This window comes from Poecile atricapillus, chromosome 3 (assembly GCF_030490865.1).
Source record: "Poecile atricapillus isolate bPoeAtr1 chromosome 3, bPoeAtr1.hap1, whole genome shotgun sequence".
NCBI classification, from domain to species: Eukaryota; Metazoa; Chordata; class Aves; order Passeriformes; family Paridae; genus Poecile; species Poecile atricapillus.
Window position 1 is genome coordinate 25,328,131 of NC_081251.1, and position 25,678 is coordinate 25,353,808.

Sequence of the window (25,678 nt, forward strand, 5' to 3'; positions counted from 1 at the left end):
AGTTTTAAAGTTCAACATTAGTTTATGGGTCACCCAATAAGAAAGTAATCAAAGAAATAAAAAACATGGTTCAGTACCTCACTGATCTTGGCTTCTTTAAGGCTGGATTCAAATTCCTCAATAGCTTTGTGGACATTTTTGTGATTTTCTAAATGGCTTTCAACACTTGGCAAATCTGAACCCCATTCTGCTCGATCAAGTTGAACCTTACAAACAGAAAGAAAAGATTAGCCATGATCTATAAAAAGCAAACTTGATCATTAAAAGTGGACTGTTTCTGCAAAAAATGCTACCTGCATTTCTTCTACCCAGCTCAACAGGTCCTGGACAAACTTCATGTTCACCTCTTCTTCTGTCAAATTCTGATCCACAAAAGCTGATTTCATACGAGGTTTTCTAATTTGCGTCAGTTTGAGCGTTTGCAGAGTTCCACTGTCTACTCCTGTCATGTAGCTCTGAATTAACCGTGGTGGGATGCCTGATGGGTAAGCAGGAGTGATGGTTGGTGTCAGTCTGGAAGCCAGACCTGATGAAAGGCCAGATGTCAAACTGGAAGAAGTCAAAGTAGGTGTTAAACCTTGTGTCATTGCAGCATTTAATTCAGGCGTTAGGTTTGTTGTAAATCCTGAGTTTAAGCTTTCGGTTATTCCTGATATCATCAGCTTTGTCTGCTCCGTGGTCAGTGCATGCCCCTTGTTGTACACAGAAGAACATTCCGTCCGTATGGCCATCAGGTCATCACGAAGCTTTGCAACTCTATTAAATTAGAATTTTAAAAAAAAACATACAATGAATGCTTATGATTAAGGTTTACCGTGATCAACTGAATAGTGGTATGAGCTCACATTTTCCCTTACACTTTAGTTGCACTTAAATATTAATAAGCAAGTATTTCTATCAGAAAGTACAGGGAATACAGCTTATAGTTCTATACAGATAATAAATGTAGAAATCAGGCAAAGACTGGAAAAATGTTATGGGCACTAACATGCACTATGCACGATTCCAGGGAACAATCAGCAAACCAGAAATCTTACAAGACACTACATGTTGCAGTAGATCAAACACCTGCAGTTCACTGCCAAGGAGTTATGCACTTTATCTCAATCAGTCCCAAGGATGAATCCCAAAAAAACTTTGGAACCACTTCTTCATAAAATAGAATTATGCAGTTTAAATGCTTCTTTCTGCCAACACTGTACACAGTGCCACACATAACCTAATGTTACCCCACTTATTACCTGCTAATACACCTACAGCTGTCACCAGAAATCTCACCTCCATTTAAAAAAATCAAAGCTAGTAAATTCTAAATGTATTTCACATGCAATAAAACAAGCTAACATCTTTACACACAGATATCTAGCAAACATTAAGTCATGTTCAGGGATTGACTTCATTTCCATAAATAAGTACAAATAGTTCCTGTTGTCGTAAACATTTGTGAGCAATGCACTCACCAGAATTTCTGATAAATATCACCCAAATGGTTGTCCAGTGACATACCACCAAGTTTATGCATAGTTATAAAGAACTGAAAGTTTTGTCCATAATGGGAATCCATATTTGGGACATTTATTGATTCACATAAACATACTGTGAAGTACCTTTGAACAAGCTGGTCTGCTTGATAGTATTTTCCATCAATAAGAATTTGGGCATCAATCACTTGCTGGCGGAGAAGATTCTCAGACTCAAGAAGATACCCAGCTATCTCTGCTTCATGTTGGAACTGGAGCCCTGACTCCAATCGCTTGGTGTCCTTAGTAAATAAGAGAAAGTCATAAGCCTTGCAGCTAAAACTGAAGAGATATCAGCTCTAAGAATTCCTTTTTTTTTTTTTTAAACAACATATTCTTATCTTGAAGCAATTGTGAAGCATTTAATTAACTACAGAGCAAAAAAATGTAACAGAACACACTCTAGGCAACGTGTGGTATTTTCTTGAAGAAATGCTACCTTAACAGTACAGTGAAAATAAAAGTAGCAGCTATTAAGGTTGCTCTCACAAACCCTGAAGAAAATTTTGCTATTCAACTCCTTTAAATTTATAAATACAGACAAGTAAAATCACTGACTGACTTACAGACTGCAGAGCATTCCGGGCAAGTATCAGTTTGTCCTCACAGCTCCGGCTGTCTCGCTGAATTCTGTTCGCAATTTGCTGCAGCATTTCCAACCTAGGTGATACCAAAGCATTTCAGGAAAATAAATAAGTACTAGGTAATTTATATTTACAATCATGTTGCATGACTTTAAAAACAAACAAATCAACAGCATCTTACACAAAGCACAAATGCATATGTCTAGTTACCTGTTCCCTTCTAAGGTTCCATTACCAAAGCTTATACAAGATTTAATCAGTGTGGGACCACAATTAACAGAAAGGAAATTCTCATTAGAGTCAATGCTGGTTCGAGTACTAGTGCTGTTACTAAACAGCGAATCACTGCTATGATAGCTGTAACTACTGCTATTCATTTTTACATCCAGAGCACAGTTCTTCTGGCTGTTTGCATTTGCTGGAAAATGAAGATAAAACTCCTGCAAAATGTACAGCTTCTAGGGATGAAATTCCACTACTGGCTTTTGAAACACCTAGACTCCTCCTTTATATAGGCTTCAGTACACACATTTAAAACCCAGCAATTAATATTTTGCCAGCTCTTCAAAGGATTTTACCTGGGGCTATGTACGCTACCTTGCTTTTGGCTTCCCTACCTTGCATTAAAGCTTTGCAAGTACAGACTAGGCAGCAACAATGGGGCGTCTCTAGGAAACAGACACACCAAATATTTTATTGAAGTGTCACTAAATAACTCAAGTAAGAACTAAAAGAACTCTTTGCAGTGTCTCTCAGACTCTTCAATGGAAAGTTTCAGAAAGGAATGAAGGGAGAAATCCACACTCGACAGTGGAGTACAAATAACCTCCAGGCTGGGCTGACTCCTCTTCCTTCAAATAAAACTGCACAGTAAAACTGGGAGAGTATCAGGGTTAATCAGCTCATTACAATATATTCTGAGACACCTATACACCATCCAACCTACCGTCATTTCTGCACTGTCCAAGCACACAACTTCACTAACTGCCCTGTCCCACTATACTGTCCTCTCAAAATCTTCCTTTCATCATCTTCCACATTCAGCTAGAAGCCAATTGCTTCTAGCTGCTTTGATCAGAAAATAAGTAATAAAAATCTGATCACTGCTTTTAAGCTTACTTTTTAACTCAGAATTTGGTCTGAGAAAATTTTTTCAGTGTTTCACCCCTGCTTTTAGGATTCCTGAACAACCACACCCATCCCACAAGGTGACTGTTTATGCAGCAGAGCTCAGCAAAGGCACAGACACACCCCTGCAGCAATGCCAAACTGCTAGTTTTGCAAACTAGAGCTCATTTTGGCACTCTCCTCATTGACACCATATTAATTTTGATCTCATACACCAATCTGGCCACACATTTGTTTGTGTTGATACTTTGAGACATCTCAAAGATTTTCAATTCAATAGACTTGCAGGCAAAGTTTTATTACTCACCAGGTTTCAGTATTGGCTGAAGTCACATTTTTGCCACAATCAAATTTCACTCCAGCAGCTGTATCAACACCTCATAATGATGAGATGCACTGGTAACCAGTGCAACAAACATGAATATGTTCTTGTGTGCACATCAATCAATACTTTTAACTTGGTGGCTAAACCAGAATCACTTAATGACATTTTGTCTCTCATTTTACAGTGACCATTACATGTAGTGACTATCACCATATGGGCTGTCACTTTCAGTGTGTTTACCCTTCCTGAAGTATGGGAAGGAATTTATGTTCATGTTTGTTTATCTGTGCTCAGACCACATGAATAAAACAGAAATAAACTAATGTCATTTATACACATTCTCAACAAAGATAATCCAGTTTCCTACAAGTATGGACAGAATTTCTATTGGTGAAGCCAGACACTTTGCTTTTGGCAGGTTGGGACAGATTAACCCACAAGACCTAGCAGGCTGTATTTCTGCTGCTGCTTTCAGTTTTCTGCTCTGCATAAGAGGGAAAACTCAGTACTGTGTGGACAACTTTGTATTCCTCTATAGGAACTTGTTCCACAGTAGGATGCTATGAATCAACACCTCCTACTGAATCTGCCATTTCAGTCATGCTCTTGCAAGCATGACACATGTTTAATCAACTCTGACTGTCTTTGCCCCCTGACTGAAATCTCTCTTGCTGAGGACTTCCTATACAATGGTCTGGATTCCTCACACCTAGTTTCAGGTACCTAAACCAGAGAGGTAGGTCACCCTGTTGTCACCAGAAAGTCAGCGACAAGATTCTCTAGAAAGTAATTCAGATCTTAGATGTTTCCTTTGGATGCATAAAGTCAAGTAGAATGAATCCAGATCCAGGTGCCTGTATCTACCCACATGTAGAAGCCTCAAAAATCATTTAACTTTAACAGGGTTTTTTTTTAATTAATGAATGGATAGCACCCATGTGTGTCTCCCACTTAAAAAGACATACCATTTTAAAATGCTCTCACACTGCATCAAGACTTTAATCATGCTTAGCACATCATCAGTGATGTATGCAAGTGATGGGCTGCTGTCATGGAAAGCTACTATGCCTTTCCACATCTAAATACTTGGTGTGCTCTTAAGTACCACTAATGTTTTAAACAACCTCTACACAAGATGTTAGCCCACAACGTGTGCACCAAGAAAAATACACATTTCATGTAAAGGATGAGGGTGGTCCTTATATGAAATCAAGTTGAAATGAGACAGTGAAGTGATACAAATCCAGCTTTGACTAACTGCACAAAGAAGGCGGTTATATATGTGTATAAGTGCTTTGATGATCTGAGGCACAGATGCTGCTCATCACAACCTTCTGAGCCCACCAAAGTTGTTTTTGTCTGGACCTGCCTCTAGGGAGGTAGAGAACTTCATACTTTGAACAAAGACAGAAATACTTGATCTAGAAAAATTTACATGGACATTGCCATAGCAAGAGATATTTACAAATTTCAATATGGGTTAAAACAACAGAAAATATATTAACAAAGCCTGTCAAATATTCACTAGCATACCTCTCCACTTCAGGCCGAAGGGTCTTCTCTCTTTCCAGCATGGCAATAATCAGCTTTCCCCATTCTTTTTCTATATCATTTGGATGGTAGCCTTGAGAAAGTTTGATGCGTCCAAATTCTATCCAGACCTTAAAAATTTATATGTACTTGTTATTTCAAGCCACAGAAAAGGAACTGCTATACATTTTAATGAATGTTAAGACTTACCTCTAGCAGTTTATATAGGTGTTTGATTTTTGATTTATCTGTCTCCTTTGGTGGAATTTCTGTTTCTTTAAACTGCAAATACTGATTATAAAGTGCCTACAGAAATGTGAAAAATAACATCAAGTTTTATTTAGAGTGAATATAACCTTAATTTCTAAACCCTCTTCTAATATTCTTCACAAGCTTACCTATATACTGTTCAACTAGAGTTCTACAAAAAACAAACAGTGACAAGGTAAAGATTGGCTTTTGATTGTTCATATGCTAGCAACGTATTGATTATACTTTGAAAAGGTTAAGGAGTAGTACTGTTCTACAGTTGACTTGATTGTATAAATCAACAAGCATGTCATTTGTTCAAGTATGCTTTGAGTCAGTAAGATAAAGTGCAATTCCAACAAGGAGTCTAAGCCACCACACCTCACCTTCAGTTCCACAGGATTGTTGGGAAATGTTCTGTCAGACATTATTGTGACATGGTGTCTGATCCACTGCATGAGGTAGTTCACCATATTCTGATATTCAACCCATTTGACTTCAACATCCTGCCAAAGCAAAACCCAGATTACAGAAGAGATGAAAATCATCAATAACTCATTTCTGCTTCAGCTTTGAAGACTGAAATCTTCACACTTATAGAAAATGGATATTGAAATCCTGCAATTCTGAGACAATATTTATTTGCTCTTTAAAGATCAGATCCAAATACATGGTTTCAGTCTTCAGTTTCGACCTCAAATAATTCTACTGAAAACAAAATATTTTCAAGATGAATAAATTTCAAGCTGTAAGAATCAGAAAGGCATCATTTATACAATCACAATTGAAAAGTAAGAACTTTGATTTGATCTTTCTCCACCTTCAGGCACATTGTTTTCAGTTAAGCTCATTGCACAAACATTTTCATGTCCACGACATGAAATGGCTAAGACTTTAAAATCCCACCATAGAAAAACCACATCAAAGAAAAGTGTGACAGCAGTCCTAGGGAAGATCTAGCTAACATTCTAGATCTGAAATTCAGTATTTTATTGATGTAGTTCACACACTGCACTAATGCTGTTCTCCTACTTACATTTGCACTGATGCCTTCACCACCTTCTGGTACTTTGGGAAATGCATCATAAAGTGATGACACATAAGTTATTACTGACTTCTCATCAGGTGAGGAAACATCGACATCTAAAAGAGCAAGACAGAACAGTGCTTTATCACATAGTTGTAAGAATGCCCACAAATATGCTACAACCTGCAGACATATTGGACTTTATTTTAGTGCTGGGGGTTTTGCAACAAAAGCCAAGGTAGCCCTCTTACCTTCAGGATCCAGAAGTCTGGCAACACCAAGTTTTTCTGCTACAAAAAAAGCATGTTCTAAATTTGCGAGGTTGCTTTGAACAGCAACAGTATTCATGTCTATCAGGTCCGGCCTGTCAAATAAAAGCAGAAACACTTGATCACAATTCTTTACCAGTTTTAAATTAATGCTGTACTGGTAAATCAAACCATGAGTATGGACGGACACAGCAACAGAGCTTTTGTTATAAAAGGATTTCACTAAAATCAGGTGAACAAGCTGAAACCACTGCCAACTGAGAAACACAAGCAGCAGAAAACTACAACATTCAGTTCTTCATGTACAAGCTGGTTTCCAACCATCCCTTATATACACTTCCATTTTCTTATGCATATTTATTCATGTGCATTGACATTGTATTACAAAACCTTGTCCTTTTCAGTGCCCTTGAGGGGATTAAATTCACTTTTCTCTTTTACAGGAGGGAGTAACTTTCTACAGCTTTCACAAGTTTTCAGTCATTTTGCATCAAATTCTTCAGCATGTGCCAGAAGCCACACAGTAACAGTTTAGTCATAAAAACATCACTTTAATCTTTTCTGATGAGCTTTACAGATGAGCTTTCAAACACACTGAAGCCAGGCTTTCAGATATATTGGTGCCTGTTCTCTTATAGGTAACTCTCAGCCCCATGCACCTAAACTTCCACACCCTCATCCTGCTAAATTCCATTTCCAGCCACAAGATGCTTGCTTTAATGGAATAACTGTCTTAAGCCAATCTTGCTTATAAATATTTTTAAGGCACATAAGTATTATCCTGTATCAATCCTGTACCACTTCATATACTACTACATGTACTACTTCATATGTACTACTAGATATATACTACTTCAATGTTTTAAATGAATGTAAAACTTCAAAACTAATATTGTCCTTTAAGTTTGCTATGTAGGAGCTGAGTCTTAGATCTTGTGATTCTCAGTGTGTTACCCCTTGCCTCTTTCTGCACTTGGAATTCTCACAGCCATCCACCAAAAAGAAACAAGGGATTTTCAAACATGCTGAGCAAAAGCTCATCTCATTCAAGTCAACTAGAGCCATAAGGGTCTGAAACCTTTCCTACTGAATTCCTAAACTACTGAAAACCAGACACACCATGAAAAAAACCCCAAAAACCTAAAACAAAACACCAAAAGAAAAAATATTTGGCATACAACTTTCAGCAAACAACTCAGTTCTTAAATTTTCTCATTTTTGTTTCTAGATAAACTATTATCTTAGTTTTACCAAGTAGAAGGTAAAAGTAACAGATAGAAATAAAACTGTTAAATACTACTACTCAAAATTAATGTTAATATTTTATTTGGCAGCACCCCAAATTCCCTTGATAATAAAATGGTATTAACATTCAGATACTCAGTACACTCTTGTCTTTGAACTAATTACAAGAGCACTGTAAATAGAAATCTATTTCTTTTCAGCCATTTAGAATCACTCAGCTCCTTGTGCTCTTTTGAAGACAAGTCTACAAGACAGATAATAACACTGCACCCATTATGCCCTGAAAAGAACATTTAATAATACAAAATGTAAGCGGTGCAATATAATCCTCCTAAGGCAGTGGGACTTTCCACTTCCAATATGCTTAGTGGGAGCATGATTAAGCTCATGCTGTTCTGCTCTGAATTTCAGTGCAGTGAAAACAATGCAATGAAACCAATATCAGCCGTTGCTCTCAGCAGCACAGAAAAGCCATGAAAAATAAAAGACAATACTAGAAAAGAAAACTGAGCACCCCCATCTCCTGTTTCAGCCACAATAATGGAGATGGTATGACAAAGATTGCTTTAACAGCAGTTTTAACAAGAGAATCAGGTTTTTTTAAGCATAACACTGCTGCTTGGATTATTTTTTTCCTCCTGCCTTCTTTACATTTGTTTCACATTTGATAAAAAATGTCCCAAGAATAACTACTTGCACTGCCTGTTTGATTGCCAACTCTCAGAACATGAAAGGACATGTTGTAAAAGCCTTGACTATTCCCAGAAAACAAGCTGCAAGCTGTAGAGACACTGACACAATCTCCTTAGAATAAAGCTTTAATTTAGTTGAAGAAGAGGTAACGTTGCTATACAGAAAACAAAATCAAGAAAAAAAACTGCTCTTGCAAAATAAATCATTCTACACGAGTGCTGTGGCTTCACCACCCAGCTGAAGAAGAGCTTAGTCTGTGAGGTGCCTCCCCACCTTTTAAACATATTTTCCCATCCCTGCAACACCTACCAGCATTGGATTATATTACAGTTTCCCTTAAGACCAAGGAAAAATTGCAATGAATACTGCCATTTTCAGATAATTATACAATTAGCACATAGTATATTGACCTAGATGAACTGGTCTATATTTATCTAAAGTCTTGGTCTACAAGAAAATACTACAGAAGATGGCATTCATGTTTTTATTGATAGTGCATGTCTTTGGTTTTTTAAAGTAGACAGAAGGCTCCACAGCTGACTGAGAGAAGTCCACTGGTGGTTTATGAAAGGGAAAAGACAAGAATTATCACTTGAATGCAAAAGCACCTGGCAGGAGCCACAGCAAGATCATGCTGCCAGGGGCTTGGGGCCTCCCCCTCTGCAGATCACCCTGTCGTCTTCACAAGCAGTAGAGGGATGTATTGCAAAGCCACAGGAATAGGAGTTTACCTCCCAGGGCTCAGTAAAAGAATTTTTTTAGCCTGAGAAAAGTGCATCTCAAAAAACACGGCTCAGGAAATCACTGATTGCCATACCATTCCTTTTGTTTAATAGTAGGAAATTTTGCAGTTTCAAATAGAAATAAATGCCATTTTTATGTGCTGTAAGCTTGCAGATACCTGTTGAATTAGCTGTTGAAATTGCAGTTGTGATGAGTGTCGTCTAATACATATTTATTTAATTGTCATAGCTGAAGCAAACACTAGATTTAAAAGCACTGTCCATCATGGCAAACATTTCCTTTTTTTTTTTAAGGCTACAGAGCAAATATATGAGTTCTGTAGAAGTTAGTTGCAATGTATTATAAATATATTTTATATCAATTTGCATAGCATTATTAAGTAGTTTTATGCATAATCAAGAACAAATTAAACTAAACGCCCTTTAAGTAACATACAATGACTCTACCTTCTGTCATAATATTGTGAGTCATTGTGGCAGATTTTTCAGAGGGCTGGGACCTTGCCATGAAAACACACATAAAGATCCCAAACACCAGTCGAGTTGGAACATTCCATGCAAAGAAGATGCTTCTGCTGCAGCCACACCTAAGTCAAGGGTTTGGCTTCCACACTGAGAGTCATTAATCATTTAATTTATTAAAAAACTGGTGCCTGCCATTTGAGGTCTTAGTGTGGGTGTCAGAAATTAGATACAATTTGTATCAGAAGTGAAGGGGAAAAAGAGTGTAATTAATACCACATGAATTAGGAATCTGACAAAATTGTGATAAATTCAAGAAAACAATATCTAGCACCACAAAGAGAAGGCAGTGAACAAGATCTGAATAACAGCACATATTTCTGGTCTGCAAAGACTCCTTGAAATCAGAGTTTTGCATAATAAATAACATTAGGTACATGTGGATTTTCTCATTGCCAGAACTTAATGCCTAGCAAAAGAGTTTGAGATCCATACTAGCAATTATAATATTTGCCCATTAAAAAAAAAATATTATATTTGAAGGAGATCTGATACCTCAAAACAGGAAAAGATGTTTAACTGAACTATAATTTTCCCCGTCAATGATGAAGAAATCACATCCTTCTCCTCACTGTTCTGGGATGACACAGATAAACATTATAACAATGTTTATCTGTACTAAAGCATATATATATATATATCAGAGTAATATTCCACATGAAAATTCTGTTAATGCATTCAGAAGGCTGAGAACCCTGAAGTTATATACATAAAGCATCTAAACTGTTTAATTTGTACAATTCTTTCTCTGCATGCTGTCTGAGTAATACCTGATATTAAAGGATATTTCATCCTTGGCTTATATTTAGTTGAAACACTAACATAGAGACTTTCAAGAAGAACTCTCAAAAAAAATGACTGAAGATGCAGAGTGAAGTGTATCACATCACTATAGTCCAATTAGCTTTTCCAATACTGTAATTAGAAAATGCTTATAGAAGTTAAACTTCTTTATTTTCATTGTTCATTTTCATTGTTGACGAATGAAAAGGATGGGTGCCAGAAAGACTCATGCCTTTATTAGGGATGGAAGGATTACTAGAACAAATGAAAGACCATGCCAGAACACAGAGTCATAGAAAAAAAAATTTAAAAAACACACAAAAAATCATCTATTCTAGAGATTTTGGCTAATAACAGAAATATTGCAAAGAAAGGAATCAAAAAATAATAAATTTTCATGTAAAACATAAATTTTAGCTCTGTCTCTTCAAATATGCTTCTCCTGTTACTTTCCCAGGAGCTCTACAAATAAGATGATGAAGCAAAATGTATTATTTAACCCATCTATAATTAGGCCTACCATTTGCCTATCTCTTAACACAGTTTCAAAAGTACCAACATGTTTACACCAGCTTACGACATTTTGAAACTTACTAAAGAATTTGTCCCCACATCAGGTACAAATCTAAGTCTTGTTCAAAAGGTGGTCAAAGAACCTGCTTCAGGAAGACTGAGCCAACAAGGCAATGAGAATGATGGCTGGACTTCAGTTAACACGTTCTGTTCTTTGTGCCCCACACACCTCCATTGACTCCCCGTGTCTGCAGTGCTCTCACATTGTCCTGACCAGGAGATCTGCTCACAGTCTCGGAGGTACCCTTTGCTAATAGATATGCCTACCACATTTTCCTGATTTTTTTTTTTTTCAGGGATAGACTGATCACCTGGAGAAGAGGAAGAGAAGAGTTTCTGCTCAAAAATGGCATAGAGGTTTGACTTTGTGGCATTAGGGAGGAACAGATATCTTTCATCATCAGAATCAAGGACCACAATATGGCCATACAGCAGAAGGTTCTGTAGCAGGTTCCTTGGTGTCAAAAATCCCATGCTGAAGAAAGGACATAAAATGTTGACTCTGAGTCAACACAATCTTCCATTACACCCTAGACTTCCTCCTCATTCAGAAACTCTAGATTCACACATGATATGGTGAAATAATGACCCCAATGCATCAAACCACTGGGTGAAGCTGAGCTGTGATGTCACTGAAGTTAGGCAACAGTTCAGAATTCAGAGCACATCAAAGATTTCAATTAGAAAACTGTCATTGTAGGAAAGCTTTATCCTTACAACTGTGATAAACCAAAAAAGTATGCTGCTGCATGCAGCCCTGAGTATTGTTTGCTCAAGTACGTGGCAAAATCTTTTCTAAAGCTCCACAGGTCCTCAGCCTCAATTACATACTGTTAATATGATCATTATGCCTTGTATTCTCTTTTTGGTATTATCCTCTTCTGTTGGTATGACAGGAATGCCTGCACTCATGATTTATGTATCTCTACAGATTTCATTCAATGCCTCTATAAAGATGAACAAAAATGCCTTTTTATTCCCCTGAGAGCAGAAAAATTCTCATGTGATCTGAACTCTTCAGCTCTCCTTTGCTTATTTTTTCATAGTTTTTCATCTAAATTTTCCGATATGGTTAATAAATCTGAAAAAAAAACAATTGCAACAGGTAGTATAACAACGGCACACCATTTATAGATGCATGTCTATTCTTCAGACATCCCAATATATTATATCAAGACTTCCCATAGAAAAAGAATTAATGTTTTAACCACACTTAAAATAAGGCAAACAAAAGCTGTCAGGTGCCCTAACATTAATTTAGCCCCTTACAATATACAGAGCTAACTCAGGTAATTCTTTCTATTGTGCATGCCTTTGATTTGAGAAGCACTGAATTTAATAAACCTAATGAAGCCACCTGTCCCTTGTTAGCACTGCAAAACTTTACCTGTAACTTGCCATACCAATTAATTTAGATAAATACACAACTGTAGCACAGATCTTCTAGTTAAATGTGGAGTTCATCTTTAGCCATGTAAAACAAACCCTAATCACAACTTGGCAGTAAATTTGCAATGCAGGTTTCAAACCCAGTACAAACATGAATGAAACTAGAAAAGATCTGTTAGTTCTTTCACTAGCTTTAAAATCAGTTTTTACACTCTCTTAGTACTTAGAGCTGTTTCCATCATTACAAAATCAGTAATGGTACAGTAACTTTGGCAATTTTTGGCTAAAATTAATATGGGAATTTTTTGGCTAAAATTTATATGGGAATGAGGCTTGTAACTCATAACCTGAACCCACACCATGCAATCCACAAAACTAATCATAAATAATGTACTTTTCCTTGAACTGTGAATACCAAAAAGACAATGAAGAAACTAAACAAAACTCTTTTTCTGTTCTGCATCTTCAGAAAACTCCCTCCAGACCACAGCAGTGGCTGCTTGACAGAACGGCTTCCCAGTGGGATTATTACAGTTACCAGCAAGGAAGAATGGCAAGGTACTGTAATGAGTTCAAACAATTTCCCAAAGGCTCCTTGTCCTGTCTTGGAGGCAACCATTTTTCCATGTGCCACAGATTTGCCAAAGGCATTCCCTGAAGACCAAGACCTTTCCCTATGTGATTATATATGAGTGCCCCCGCATCCTTTTCGATTAAGACTTCTGACAGCTTTAGGTATCCTGGTCTTTGCCAATCCAAGAGTATGAAACACATGAAACCTAAATCAAAAAAAGTGGCCTTCACCACAAAGCATTACTTTACATTTTATTCCCATTAAAATGACAAAAAAAAAAAAAGCTTTGATTACATCCCAGTTGGTTTTTTTCACAATTACTGCAAAAAGAAAACTGTTATTCAGCAGCTACTTAGCAGTAGGATCCAGCACAACATACACAGAGATCATTTTAAGTCCAGATTTGAAATTAATCAACCCAACTGACTGGAAGTCATCCATCTAACACCCACTAAGGCTAACCACCACCACAACACAAGATGCTAAAATTGCAGGCATGCTTCCGGCACTATTTTAATACAGCCTTTACCAAGCCCCATCACAGAATTCTTATGAGTGCATCCAATTAAGCTCCAGGTTAGGTAACTTGCTATTTGTAAATCCATTGCAAATACTACTAATACTTAAGCAGGTAATATTAAAAGCATGTCTGCTTGTCAATATTTCTAAGCATCCTAAATGCAGTTTGTTTTCCCAAATTGCCAATTCTCAACACCAACTTCATTTGTTCTACACAACAAAACCTGCTGAAAATAGTAAGACCCACACAATGAGGTGCATGGAAACAAGGGGTGCAACACAACCAAACTCACATTTTCTTTTTGTTAAAGCTGGGTTACAGTAAAGTTGCAAAAGTAAAGTACAAGTCACAAAACAGCAAGCCAAAACCAGCAGACCCAACTAATCTCTTTATTTAAAACATATCCCCTAGCATTTTTAGGCTTGACACTGTGTAATATTTAGTTTCTTTCTCATTCATTCCCCAAGGGTGTTCAACATGTTTCTGCACACTGAGGCACTATTATCCCTCCCCTTCAGGAATGTATTCAAGTCAGTACCTGAGCGGTTGCAACATGTTTTAACATCAGAGAGATGCCACATGCACTGTCAGCCAAGAGCTTAGTGCTCAACCAACTATATATACAGAGCAAATCATCCTGGATAAGGCTGAGACAGCTTGTTCCAAACCAGAACAGTTATTTAGCAGGCATCAGTCTAGCTTGTGCTGTGCTATACCACACTCAGAAAAACATCCTCTTCATAATTCTGAAAGCATACTGACTTATGATAGCAACATTTCAAAAGAAAAGCACTGTGACCCTGGAAAATTTGTCTCTCTCACTTTATCTAGCATTTATGGACCTGCTACATTGCTGCTTCCTCTGGGAACACACTGCAGCTTCTACTCCTCTTGCTCCCACATGAAGTGCTTGGTGTACCTACACTTCTTCCAGGCTGCATTCACTGTTAGCCTCTGTTCCTCTTTTGTCTGGGAATAGTAGCCATCTCCTCACTCACTCTCTACACGGTATGCAGCTTCAAACTACAGGCATCATTAAGGCCTTGCACAAAGTTTAGCAGTAACAAAGGTTCCTCTGTATCAGATCCCTGTATCTCTTTAACAGAAATTCTTTAATACAGTAAAAACATTTTCTCGTGTCCTTTTAACTCTATCACCACCTTCCCTCTTCATAGCATTTCTAATACTTGTTTGTTAGGTGGTGCCAAAATTTAGAGAAACTGTCTGCATGTGGCCTTGGCAAGCCTTGGAACAACACTATATTAAATCACCTCACCTCTTTTCTTGTCTTACAGTCCTGCTTGCTTGTCAGACTGCTGCCTGACCTGAACACATTTCATCCCTTTTTTCTCCTAACCAGTCCTTCACATTTTCTATGGTTGCTGACATTCACCTAGAAGTCCAGACATAACTGGACATGTCTGAGTGTACAGAAGGCAGATCAAGGGCCCATTACCTTTAGTTAGTAGTCCTTCCCACAGCATGACTGTGTCCCATTGTGACCACACTCTCCCAGGAAATACATGAGCCTGCTTCCAGGGACAGCACTGACCCAGGACTGCTGCGCCAGAGCTGCACCCTGGCTGGGGGGCAGAGGGGGAACTCAGCCAAGCAGACACAAACCCCCCTCAGGGCTGGACCCACTTCATTTACTAGAACAGACCAAACACCTTAGACTAGAACTTAGAAACATGACTTTATCTGGGAACTGAGCTTGCAGGGCTTCCTGAGCAGATGCTATTTTTCACCATACAGGCACCAGTGAAGCTGTTCATTAAATTCTACTATCTAGTTGCATAAGAACATAACACTTTTGCTGGAATTCCTTTTGTAAACGCTAAAATCAAAATTAACTCTCTACTACAAAGGCTGTGAGAATACAAAAATAAACTGTAGAAAGGAGTACACACATTTTTACAAAAAACATATATGTGTGATATTAGTCTTTTCCTATCCTCTATACTTCATCTTTTTTCTCTTGAAAATAAGATGAGTTAGTCTGTGACCGTGTCTGTTTTCTGAATATCAATGGCCATTGTCCTTAATGAAGCATCTATATGTATTAAAACTCACTTTTTAATGTTATAATTTTATTTGGTCTTTCTGTGCAAGGATAAGTATTCCCACAGAACAGAGTAGGTTTAGACTCAACATTAGGAAGAAATTCCTTACTGTGAGGGTGATGAGGCACTGGAACACATTGCCCAGAGTTGTGAAAGCCCCATCTCTGGCAGTGTTCAAGGCCAGGTTGGATTGGGCTTTGAGCAACCTGGTCTAGTGGGAGGTGTTCTTGCCCACGGCAGGGGTTTGGAACAAGATGGTCTTTAAGGTTTCTTCCAACCCAAACCATTCTATGATTAAACCAAACTCCAGGGCAGTTCTTGAGGTCAGTGTGAAGTCCTGCTCCCAGGGATTTAACCATGTACAGGATATAAATGGAAATTCTCAATACTCTTCAAAAGTTCAGCCAAGCAATCTTCAATCTTACCCTGTAAACATAAACCACTGGAAGCTGAGAAAATACACAGAATCTTCTCAAACAGAAAAAAAATACTTTTTTCTAAATTTGGTGGTGGGAAAAAAATCAAATGATATATGTATCCAAGTACCTTAAATAAAGCAATTTTCTCCTCTCATTTCCATTATTCATAAAATTGATTCCCTTGATTTAAAGAGCACTACAAAATCACTGGCAAGTCATTCATACTCTTAATGGAAGTAAGAGAGAAATTAACTGAAGGCCTGCATGAGAAGCTCTGACAACCAAAACCTCATTATTCAAGAGGACAGAAAACAAATATCCTGCATTTGCTCAGGAGAGAGGGTGAATGACTCCAGTGTATGTGCTCCAGCACCTGTATACTGCCCACATCCTGCTTGTCACTGGAAGTGGAGCACTGTCAGCACAGCTGTGGGTGCAGGAAGGACAGGGAGACAGGGAAGAACCTGGGTCACCCATTGGGCTACCAGTGTCCACCAAGATGCTGCAGTGGACATGTCAGTCATGACGGAATTCCCAGCCTTATGGCACATCTCCCATGCTTCTTGGGGGAGCAGGGAGACATGGCATACCCATGCACTGTTCCTGCAGTTCTGCATCACAAATCTCAGCTCACTTGCACTAAAAGGTGCTAAGATCCTCTGTCAAGACAGAAAAACAAAAGAAACAATTCTAACCTGCCATTAAAAGAGGGCAGGCTGCCAGTTCTGTTGAAGGGAGAGGCTCCCTGCCTGCTGGCAGCTGAGTCACAGCCCAGCTCCTTGCCCAACCCTTCACAGCTTCAGCGATTTCCTGAAGTCTTGAAGCTGGTATGTACCTGAAATTTAAAAAATATCTTATGCTTGCAGAGGATGTAATTATGACCTGCCACTCCTATCCCATCACCTGGAACTGGACAATGACATCTCCCTGTCTCCTAGATCACTGACTGCAGGGATCATGTTGGACTCATGGCTTGTGCTCTTGGTGGTGCATCCAGAGAAGGCCTCTCAGCCTTGGTGCCAGGGCTGTGGGCCAGGGCTATCCTCTGGGAGCTGCTGGTGCTCTGGTCCACAGCTGAGCTATGGTCCCTGCAGTGGTGCAGCAAACCTGCAGGCAACACAGACGGGAGGAGCAGCCCCAGCACACCTCCAGGGAGGTCCCAGTGTGACGGCTGGGGCTGGCTTGCTCCCCTGACTGGGGCAGCGGAACAGGTCTGGGCTGCCAGGCCCTGCCCTGATGGGCTTCTTTAGGGAGCTCCTGCTGCTGTGCCCTGGCATGGCTAAGCATGTGCTCTCCATCCAACGCCTAGCTTACTGTGGCTCAGCACAACTGCAATTCTAGATACAGTACTTTTTTGAGTATTTGAGTATTTGAGCCTTCTGGGTTGAATTAAATCCCTTCCACAACTGGAAGTCATGTCCCACCTGAAGAGCCCTGTCCCCCATTTGCAGAGGTGCAAATCCTCTGCAAATTGCAGGGAGGCTGGTTCCTCCCAGCCCAGGGTGCTTTTACAGAGAAGCATCTCCAGTGGGCACAGCACACCTGGTGCAGGGGGCTGCCACGCTGCAACATGACTGACAGATGTGCCCCCATGGGGGTACTCCACAGTGGCAGCACCACGGTCCCACCCCACCACCCAAGCAGACACATCTGGTGGAGCACGCCAGCTGGAAGCACCCGCAGGATGCCCAGATCAGCTCTTGACACCCCCTGTGATCTACAAATTGGGAGCTACTAAAACAGACAAACAGAGCAAATGGAGAATCATTGCCAGAACTTTTCAGATTTTTCAGTGTTTAACCTACTTATTGCTCAGAAGACAAACCAAGCTTTAAAAGAGGTCTCTGGTGTAAAACAATATAGTTAAAAATAACAGACGACTGTTAGGAAAGATCATTCCTCTCTTGTGAGCAATAGCTGGAAATTATTATCTCTGTTTTAATGGTACAAAACAAAAAAGGAAAGACACATAGAAACTCACTGAAATCAGTGGAAGAATCTCACTCTCATTCCATTTGAATTGGAATTCAAGAACTGTAATTTCTCACAGCAAAAACATTAGATAAGGTTGGTAAACATTCCTGGGAAGGACACAATCCTTAGGTGAAGTTATGTTTACAGAAAGAAATTAAGCTCAATGGAAACTGACACAGAAGCACACAAAATGGGACCTCTGCTCCCCAACCACTGAATCACTTGCTTTGTGCAACACACTCAAGTCAAAGCTGCCTGTTCTTCCCTGCTGAAACACTGTGAATGAAACCCACAGAGTAACGCCAGAAACACTGTTCCAACAAAGCAATTCAGTCGTATCCCAAGGTATTAGCATTTGCACAGCTGGAGGACAGGATTCAAGTGTCTAATTATTTATTAGATCTGTACCATAATTACCAGTCGCTTGAGCAGTAAATGCTACATTGCTCTATGCAAGAGATACAAGGATCGGAAGAAGCTCCGGGAAATATTTTCCATTATTCCATCTCATTAAGTTCCTTTCCTTTTCTCTCTCCAATCCCTCTGTATCTTTCATATTGTTTATTTTGTCAAATACTTGCCTGTGTTATGTTCGTTCCTTTGGCTGCTCTGTCCCAAGTAAAACAGCCTTGTCTTCTGCCAGCTATTTCCTTTTCTCTTGCCAATGTTACTAAAAGAGACTTTCTTGCTGGCATGCACCTCCTCCCTGACCAGCTACCCAGAACAGAAGCATAGTCAGAAAACAACTTCATTGACTGAAATGAAGCTTTGTTTTACCATGAAATTATGCACTGCTACAGCCAGCTTCTCTGTGACTTTGAGAACTGCGTGTGATGCTTACAGCCTTTATATACAACCTGTGAGGAAAAGGCTGCATCTGTCTCCCATTTTACTTTAGTGTCCTAATCTCCATACGGATCACATGTACATTGTGTCTACCTAGACTTCCTTCTGTGGTGGGCCTTCTTCTTGGGTCCCACAAGAGGAAATCCAAGAACAAAATAATCTGCTCCAGGCTCTTTTCACTGGATGTGCATGAAAAAACACTTTTGTCTTTACTGGGGACACTCCTTCAAATAATGCAGATGAAATCATGTACCCTTAAACTTCCTTATGATATGCTTCAGGGAGTAGAGTACAAACTACACGTGCCATGATAAACCCAGAAAGCCTCATGCAGTGAAGTTCAAGTCAGTACACATTGATTATCCCAACAGGCAGGATACTCTCCCACGTGGTCCTCTAAGACACAAACCTTCTTAGTCAGTTCAGGAACCAAAAAAATACACAATAAAGAAGACGTGCCACCAACCAAGAGGGAAGTCATCAATGATTAAATCTCTGACAAGCTTGATGCCAAAGTCAGCTTTGTCAAGAGAGACCTGTTTCCATTTAGAATCCAGAATTAGAAATCCTCTCCTGTCAATAGACTCCTTCAGCTGTATTTCAAGGTACTATCCTGAACCCTTTAGTCTCTAGTCACAGGCACCAGTAACTCTACAATGTCTACTTAATTTTGTTAGAGTATGGTTACAAAAGCACAAATCCCTTCTCAGACTGAGAGCATTCAAGCCACCTGGTCACATTTTTGATGAGAATATCCTTTTACAGGAAATACCCACACACAAACACTGAAGAAGCTCTACACTCCAGAGCCATCCAAGGGTAAAGTCACAGAAGAAAGAAGACATGGATCTCAGACATATCCCAGGTCATACAGTAGTTAATGGCTTTCACCAGCAGCGCTGTTTTGGACTTTGGTGATCAGTTCTGCCTCTACCCTGTCTACAGTTAAACATTAGTTTGACAAAACAGGACTGTGGAGAAGACTGAATTCTGAATTATGCAAACATACTTCCTAGCAGCTTGAACATGCCCCATGAAAGATGTACAGGATTCCTGGAAATACTTCTCTGAGGAAGGAGGGAAATGCAAAGGTTAACAAGGCATCCTTTGGCTGCAAAGAGCAAGAGATCACCAAGGAAGAGTCAGTGTCATCTCTACAGCTGCAGTTCAATCACAACATAAACCATAGAGCCCTCTCTCTTTGTACATTAAAATGCTGTAATTAACATTTTCCTAGGGAGCAAACAGAGTACTTGCCTGTATTTATGAATGATGGCATTAAATAACCTTCCATCACGCCAGCAGGTGGTGAAGTTTTCACAACGTATTCCAGCATAACCCTCTGTTGTTTGCTGTGACCACAGGAGCAGTCTCTCTTTAGCAGACATGTCCTCTGACTCCCCAGTAACATGGATATCAGATATCTAAAACACAGTTCATGTAAAAATTACAGTTACATCTAATTCATAAGAATATTTAAAAAATTGCAGAAAATCACTCTGCGTTGCTGGAGAATTTATTGTCTGGTATCTGCATACATGAATACGAAGATTATTCAGGTACTGTATTAATATTCTTTCATGTCTTATCTTTATGCACTCTTAGTATCTTCAATATGAAATACAAAATTCAGTTTTCTTCAGTTAGACAGTTCTCAGTCTCTTAATTTCTGGGGACAATGTAATACTATCACATAATGCAAAATACTTAACTGTTTATTCTATTATGCTTATATAATCTTATTTACATACAACACCCATTATATATAAATGCTGCATAAGTACATATAAAATGCAATATTATACAATAACCACATTTATATTGTGCATAATTTATTTAGCTATGAAATTCCTTGCTTAAAACAGGTTAATTTTTAGTACATGTTCTGGAATTCAGTAACAAAACAGTCATTCTGAGTGAAAACTGGTAACAATAGTTTTAAAACAAAATTTTCTGAGAAGTACTTTAGGAATGACTAAAAGACTGAAGGATTGTAAGTAGAAATTTGGCTGATCAAGAAGGATCAGTTTTTTATTGTCTAAGAATTATCAACCCCATATCAGGGAAAGCAGGAAAGTACTGGGAATTTTACATTCAATTACTACTTTATAGTACATTAGATTATCCCCTAATAAAGTTCAGTCAGTTTCATGAGAAAATTATCACAGTATAAATATGAAGCAGACATTTTCCTAATTTGCACACATATTGTTTGTAGCTCATGTTACAGAAGTTGTACTTGATGTAAATGCAAACTCTAAAATGGAAAAAAAGAAGATGTGCCTTGACAAAGGAAGTGCTACAGCATGTTGGCCTTTTTCCAAGTGACTGCCTTTTACCACTTATCTAAACAAGACACAATATAAGGTGTTATTATGAGGTACACAGGAATCCATGAACCACAAGGCACTGTATAACAACCCAAATATGTAGCTCAGCCATTATGAGAAGCCGGCAGAGCTGCTTGGGCAGAGGCAAGAGAGCTTGGGGCAATGCCACGGTTTGTGGGTGGCCAACAAGCACCTCTGTGACCCCTGGAAGAGGCTGCTGCCCATGGGTGCAAAGCCAGCACTGCAGAGAGACACAGGTCTGCTCTGGCTCCAGAGCCAGCCTGAGGCCACAGCTCGGGGCAGGTTTGCCCACAGACAACTCTGGGCACTTGAGCTCGATGCAGAAGAGCTGTAAACTGAGCTGTGTCAATTCCAGTAATTATAAACCAGGCAGCTACATTCATGAGGTCAGATGGGATCATCAGAACAGCTTCTCCCGGCCTCAGAATCTCTGCACACAAAGGTATCTTCTGTCTGGGCTCTGACAGGGGGAATTCCAACAGGCTAGGCTGGAAATTATGGGGTTTTCTCACATTAGAGGCACACAGATCACAGTGTCAAGAAGAAAGATGCGTAGCTTGCCTACTGATGTTGCTATGTCATGGCCTAATTCAATGTGGTTGGAAGACCTGGGAAGCAGGGAACTAAAGGAAGAGACTTAGAGATGTCAGAGCAATGGAGCTCACTGCACTTTCTGCTTTAGCACCTCACATACTTTCAGAGAATGATGAGGATTTACACCTATAGAGTAAATTATAAGTAAATTTAATATAGGAAAAAAATTTACACTACTTTCTATTCATTCAAGTAACCACAAAATCACAATTTGTGAATGCAGTCCTTCAGATACCTATCACAGGCCATTTTATCTGCTGGATCTAGTAAGGGAAAAATACAAACACCAATGCCAGAAAGCAAAACAGTTTCAACTGTTCAACCAGTCCCTAACTAACCTGACAGCATTTTTTGCATCCTATTGTCTCCAGCTTCAGCACATTTTTAATAAAGATCAAACAGAAGAGAAAAAAAAAATCCTTTTTTTTGTTGAAAACACAGTAGAGAACACATGCAGCTTTCATAATTTTTAAGTTTCTAGGTATCAAAATCCTGCAGAGAGTATTTTCTGAATGAAATACAAATGGGATGAGTTGCATATGTGAAGACAACAGAAAATACAATGTGGTAAATGACCAACTTGTAGCCATTCTGAAAATTTTCTTGTAAAAATCCAGGGAACTCAGCTGTAGTGCAAGATTTTTTCTGTGGGTCAGCCTTATTGTTTGGTATTTCAAAGCAAGAAAGCAAACTAAATGTTTTCTCAGTAGCTTTAGTTTCTATTCATCACAGAACAACCAGATCACAATATAAATTAAGTCAACCATTTACTGCTTATCCAGACAACGCTTCTGAAAGAGATGATGTCATCTCGAAGTGCCAGATGTCTAGCATAAAAAAAAAAAATAACAACCAGCAAACCCAAACCTGTATTTTTTTTTGTCTGTCATTTTGAGAAAGTTCTCTGTGCGTAATCCTTAATGATCAGATTTTTTAATATACTCTAGCATGAGCAAGCTAACAATGCAATTTGCTAATGGCCCTTCCTTACTGCAAAGTTCATACCCTTAGCCTCCTTCACGGTTAATTGAGCAGGGATGGCTATGTACACTTCAGACTGCAGAGAATGCAAACACAGCATGTTTGAGTGCACATTAAATTCCTCTGGAAACAAGTAATTTCAAACCTCAAGGTAACTTCTGAAGCCTGTGCTAGTATCTGGTGTTAGATATAAACATTTTAGTCAGGGATACAAACACAAGGAGAACTTCTACCCTGAACATGACCACCAGGAAAGCTCACAGTTGAAATTTTGGATGGCTAAAACATTAATTCAGTTTATTACAGGAAGATTAACAGGTTTTTGATCCAAAACCTTCCAAGCATCCTAGTTAGCCATCTGAACAGAAAGGAAAAGGCTTTTCATTCATGGCGGTAGCCCATTTCACTACAGGCTAAGGAGCATTAACATCAGCCTGAGACATGAAACAGCCTGAGCACTTCTGTTCTCTAAATATAGTATTTCAGCTTTCAAGGCTAACATTTCAGACTTTTTCATAAACACTGACTTAAAATTTTAAAAGCAGAAATACTCTAAGTGAAATCGTGAGTCCAATGGTTATGTTTTATTACACCTACAAATACGGGCTCTAGTTTGGAAGATGCCCTATTAACTTGAAACTTCTAAACACATAAAATACTACCACAACAAAACAAGGTGTAAGAGAAAGGGAGAGAGCCCATCATGCCTTTGATAATCTCATAAGGACAGTAGAGATACTTATCCACTAACTGCATTATCATCAATATTTCTATCATTTCCCATAAGAGAAAACCAGAAAGACTATTAAACAAAGAATGCTAGAACAGAAAATAAGTTAAGGAGAAATCAAATCTACTCATAAAATTTAGTCCTTCAAAGAAAAGTTTGTGTGAACCTTTTGTGTCCCACAAGCCTATCATTTATTCCCTATAAACAACTTAAGTAGAGCACATTTGCTCCTTAAGCATGGAAAGAATGAATTACAGCATTTGCATGAGTCTGAGCGGTTGTTTGCTAAAGATCCAGTTCCCCAAATTATCTCAAAGCCTGTGAATTAAAAGTTACGCAAGAAAAAGCAATAGAGGTAATTCTCTATACAGCCCTTCTATTTCAGGATCAAAGTCTTAACTGGCATTAAATACTCTTTCTTGCTTATAACTGAGAGAATGTGTTCACTTCTGCAACTGCACATGCTTTTTCTCAGCCTGCAAATTCCTCCTGCATCACACAGCACACAAAATCCAAACAACAAAAAGCCTCAAGCTCTTTCCTTGCACTGATTTTAGTGATGCAGTTTGGAGCCCAAAGAGCAGAGCAGACTGGAGAAGACTTTCCAAGAGATCAACACTGATGCTGGATTTCTGTGATTCATTTTCACACTGCAAACAGCAGAAGAGCAAGACTCATAGAGATAGTAAGATGTCTTCCCTTTGACTCCATCTTATCTTAAAAGTTTTTAAGCAAGTCTAAACTTGACATAATTTAATAAACACCACAAAAGTATATAATGAGCTAGACATGCATGATTGTGGTGGTGTATTGTCCCTCTCCCGGGAGGGAGAAATTATCTGAGAAATGCTTATTAGGCCTCAGCAGAAAGTAAGAAACTTTTCTCTCAAAGCTATTAATGAGTAGCCAGAAGCAATGCTCCAGTAGATCCCTCCCTCAAAGCTGAGTTCTGTAATCAGGAAAACAGAGGTAATCAAGTAGCACCAATTTGAACAAAAAATCCTATTTTTTTACATGCATAAAAAAAACCAAACATAAGAAAATGTAAGAGACTGTGCCACAGAAAAACTCAAAGCATATATTTCAGTAGAGGGGACCATACTGTTTCAGAGGGTAAAATGTCATATCTCTGTTACACTGCAAATTATCCAAGGAGTACCAAGGAGTTTCCTTTGGTGTCTGCTTCTCAATTTGAAAAGCCAATGTGCTTTCAATTATCAGCCACATCTGAGGCACTGTGTAAGCTGAGGGTACTTTACAGCATGGGTAAGTTGACAAGGTAAGGGAAGGCTACTGACCTCTGTAATCACAGTAAAGAAAATGGTGAAGATGAGATTGCTGACTGTGAAGTTTGTATACCAGCTCAGACCAGTAACAGGACCTTTGCAAACTCTTATAAATACCAGCTTTACTCAGTATAAAAAAGTCTGAAATATAAGACATTAAAATACTTGCTTCTCAAAAACAATCAGAAGAAAAGTAGTTAACAGTTTGTACAGTCATTAAAGTCTGAAATCTAGTTTTTCCTGGTTTTGTTTAGAGGTCAAACCTTGGTGTTCTTAAAATTACTTATACTGAGAACCTTGGGTTGAGAAGAAAGCCAGATATTTTAGCAACTGAGGCATTTAGCCTCATGTGTCAGCAGTTCCATATTCATGCAGTCTTTTATCAATATCAGTTGATGTGGGTGCTCAACAGGAATCTTCTTTTTCTCCCTTCCTCTGTGGTAACAAGAGATACAGACCCGGTTGGAGTAGTAAGTGCAGCAGTATTAGAAGCTGTATTATTTCCACTATGCAGGAAAAAGCAGCCATGCTTAGCTCAACAAACAAGGCCTCACACCCTCTTACTCAGCAGTGACGTTTTGTACAAATCAAAGAACATTCCTAAGTTGTTCCTGAATTCCAGCTAAGATTAAGAGGGCAAAGATCTCTATGTGTATTAGGAGGTTATTTGTATTATTGTGTAGTTCATGTTGTAAATGGGTGTGTTATCTATGTTTAAAAAACTAAGCTCAGACAAAGTATTGTTTTATTCCTGTTAGAA

The 25,678-nt window shown here is 38.8% G+C and overlaps 1 protein-coding gene across 1 annotated transcript in view; it reads right to left on the minus strand.

The window, feature by feature from the left end:
• The window catches only part of DST (dystonin), a 249,625-nt gene that overhangs the window by 140,479 nt on the left and 83,468 nt on the right, over positions 1-25,678 (minus strand). Inside the window, exons 7-16 of the mRNA XM_058836371.1 lie at positions 20,234-20,400; positions 6,615-6,727; positions 6,373-6,479; positions 5,723-5,842; positions 5,298-5,393; positions 5,091-5,218; positions 2,087-2,180; positions 1,608-1,762; positions 294-756; positions 78-206 (exon numbers count right to left, since the gene is read on the minus strand). Of these exons, the coding sequence (XP_058692354.1) occupies positions 78-206; positions 294-756; positions 1,608-1,762; positions 2,087-2,180; positions 5,091-5,218; positions 5,298-5,393; positions 5,723-5,842; positions 6,373-6,479; positions 6,615-6,727; positions 20,234-20,400 (1,572 nt within the window). The remainder of the gene's footprint in view (positions 1-77; positions 207-293; positions 757-1,607; positions 1,763-2,086; positions 2,181-5,090; positions 5,219-5,297; positions 5,394-5,722; positions 5,843-6,372; positions 6,480-6,614; positions 6,728-20,233; positions 20,401-25,678) is intronic.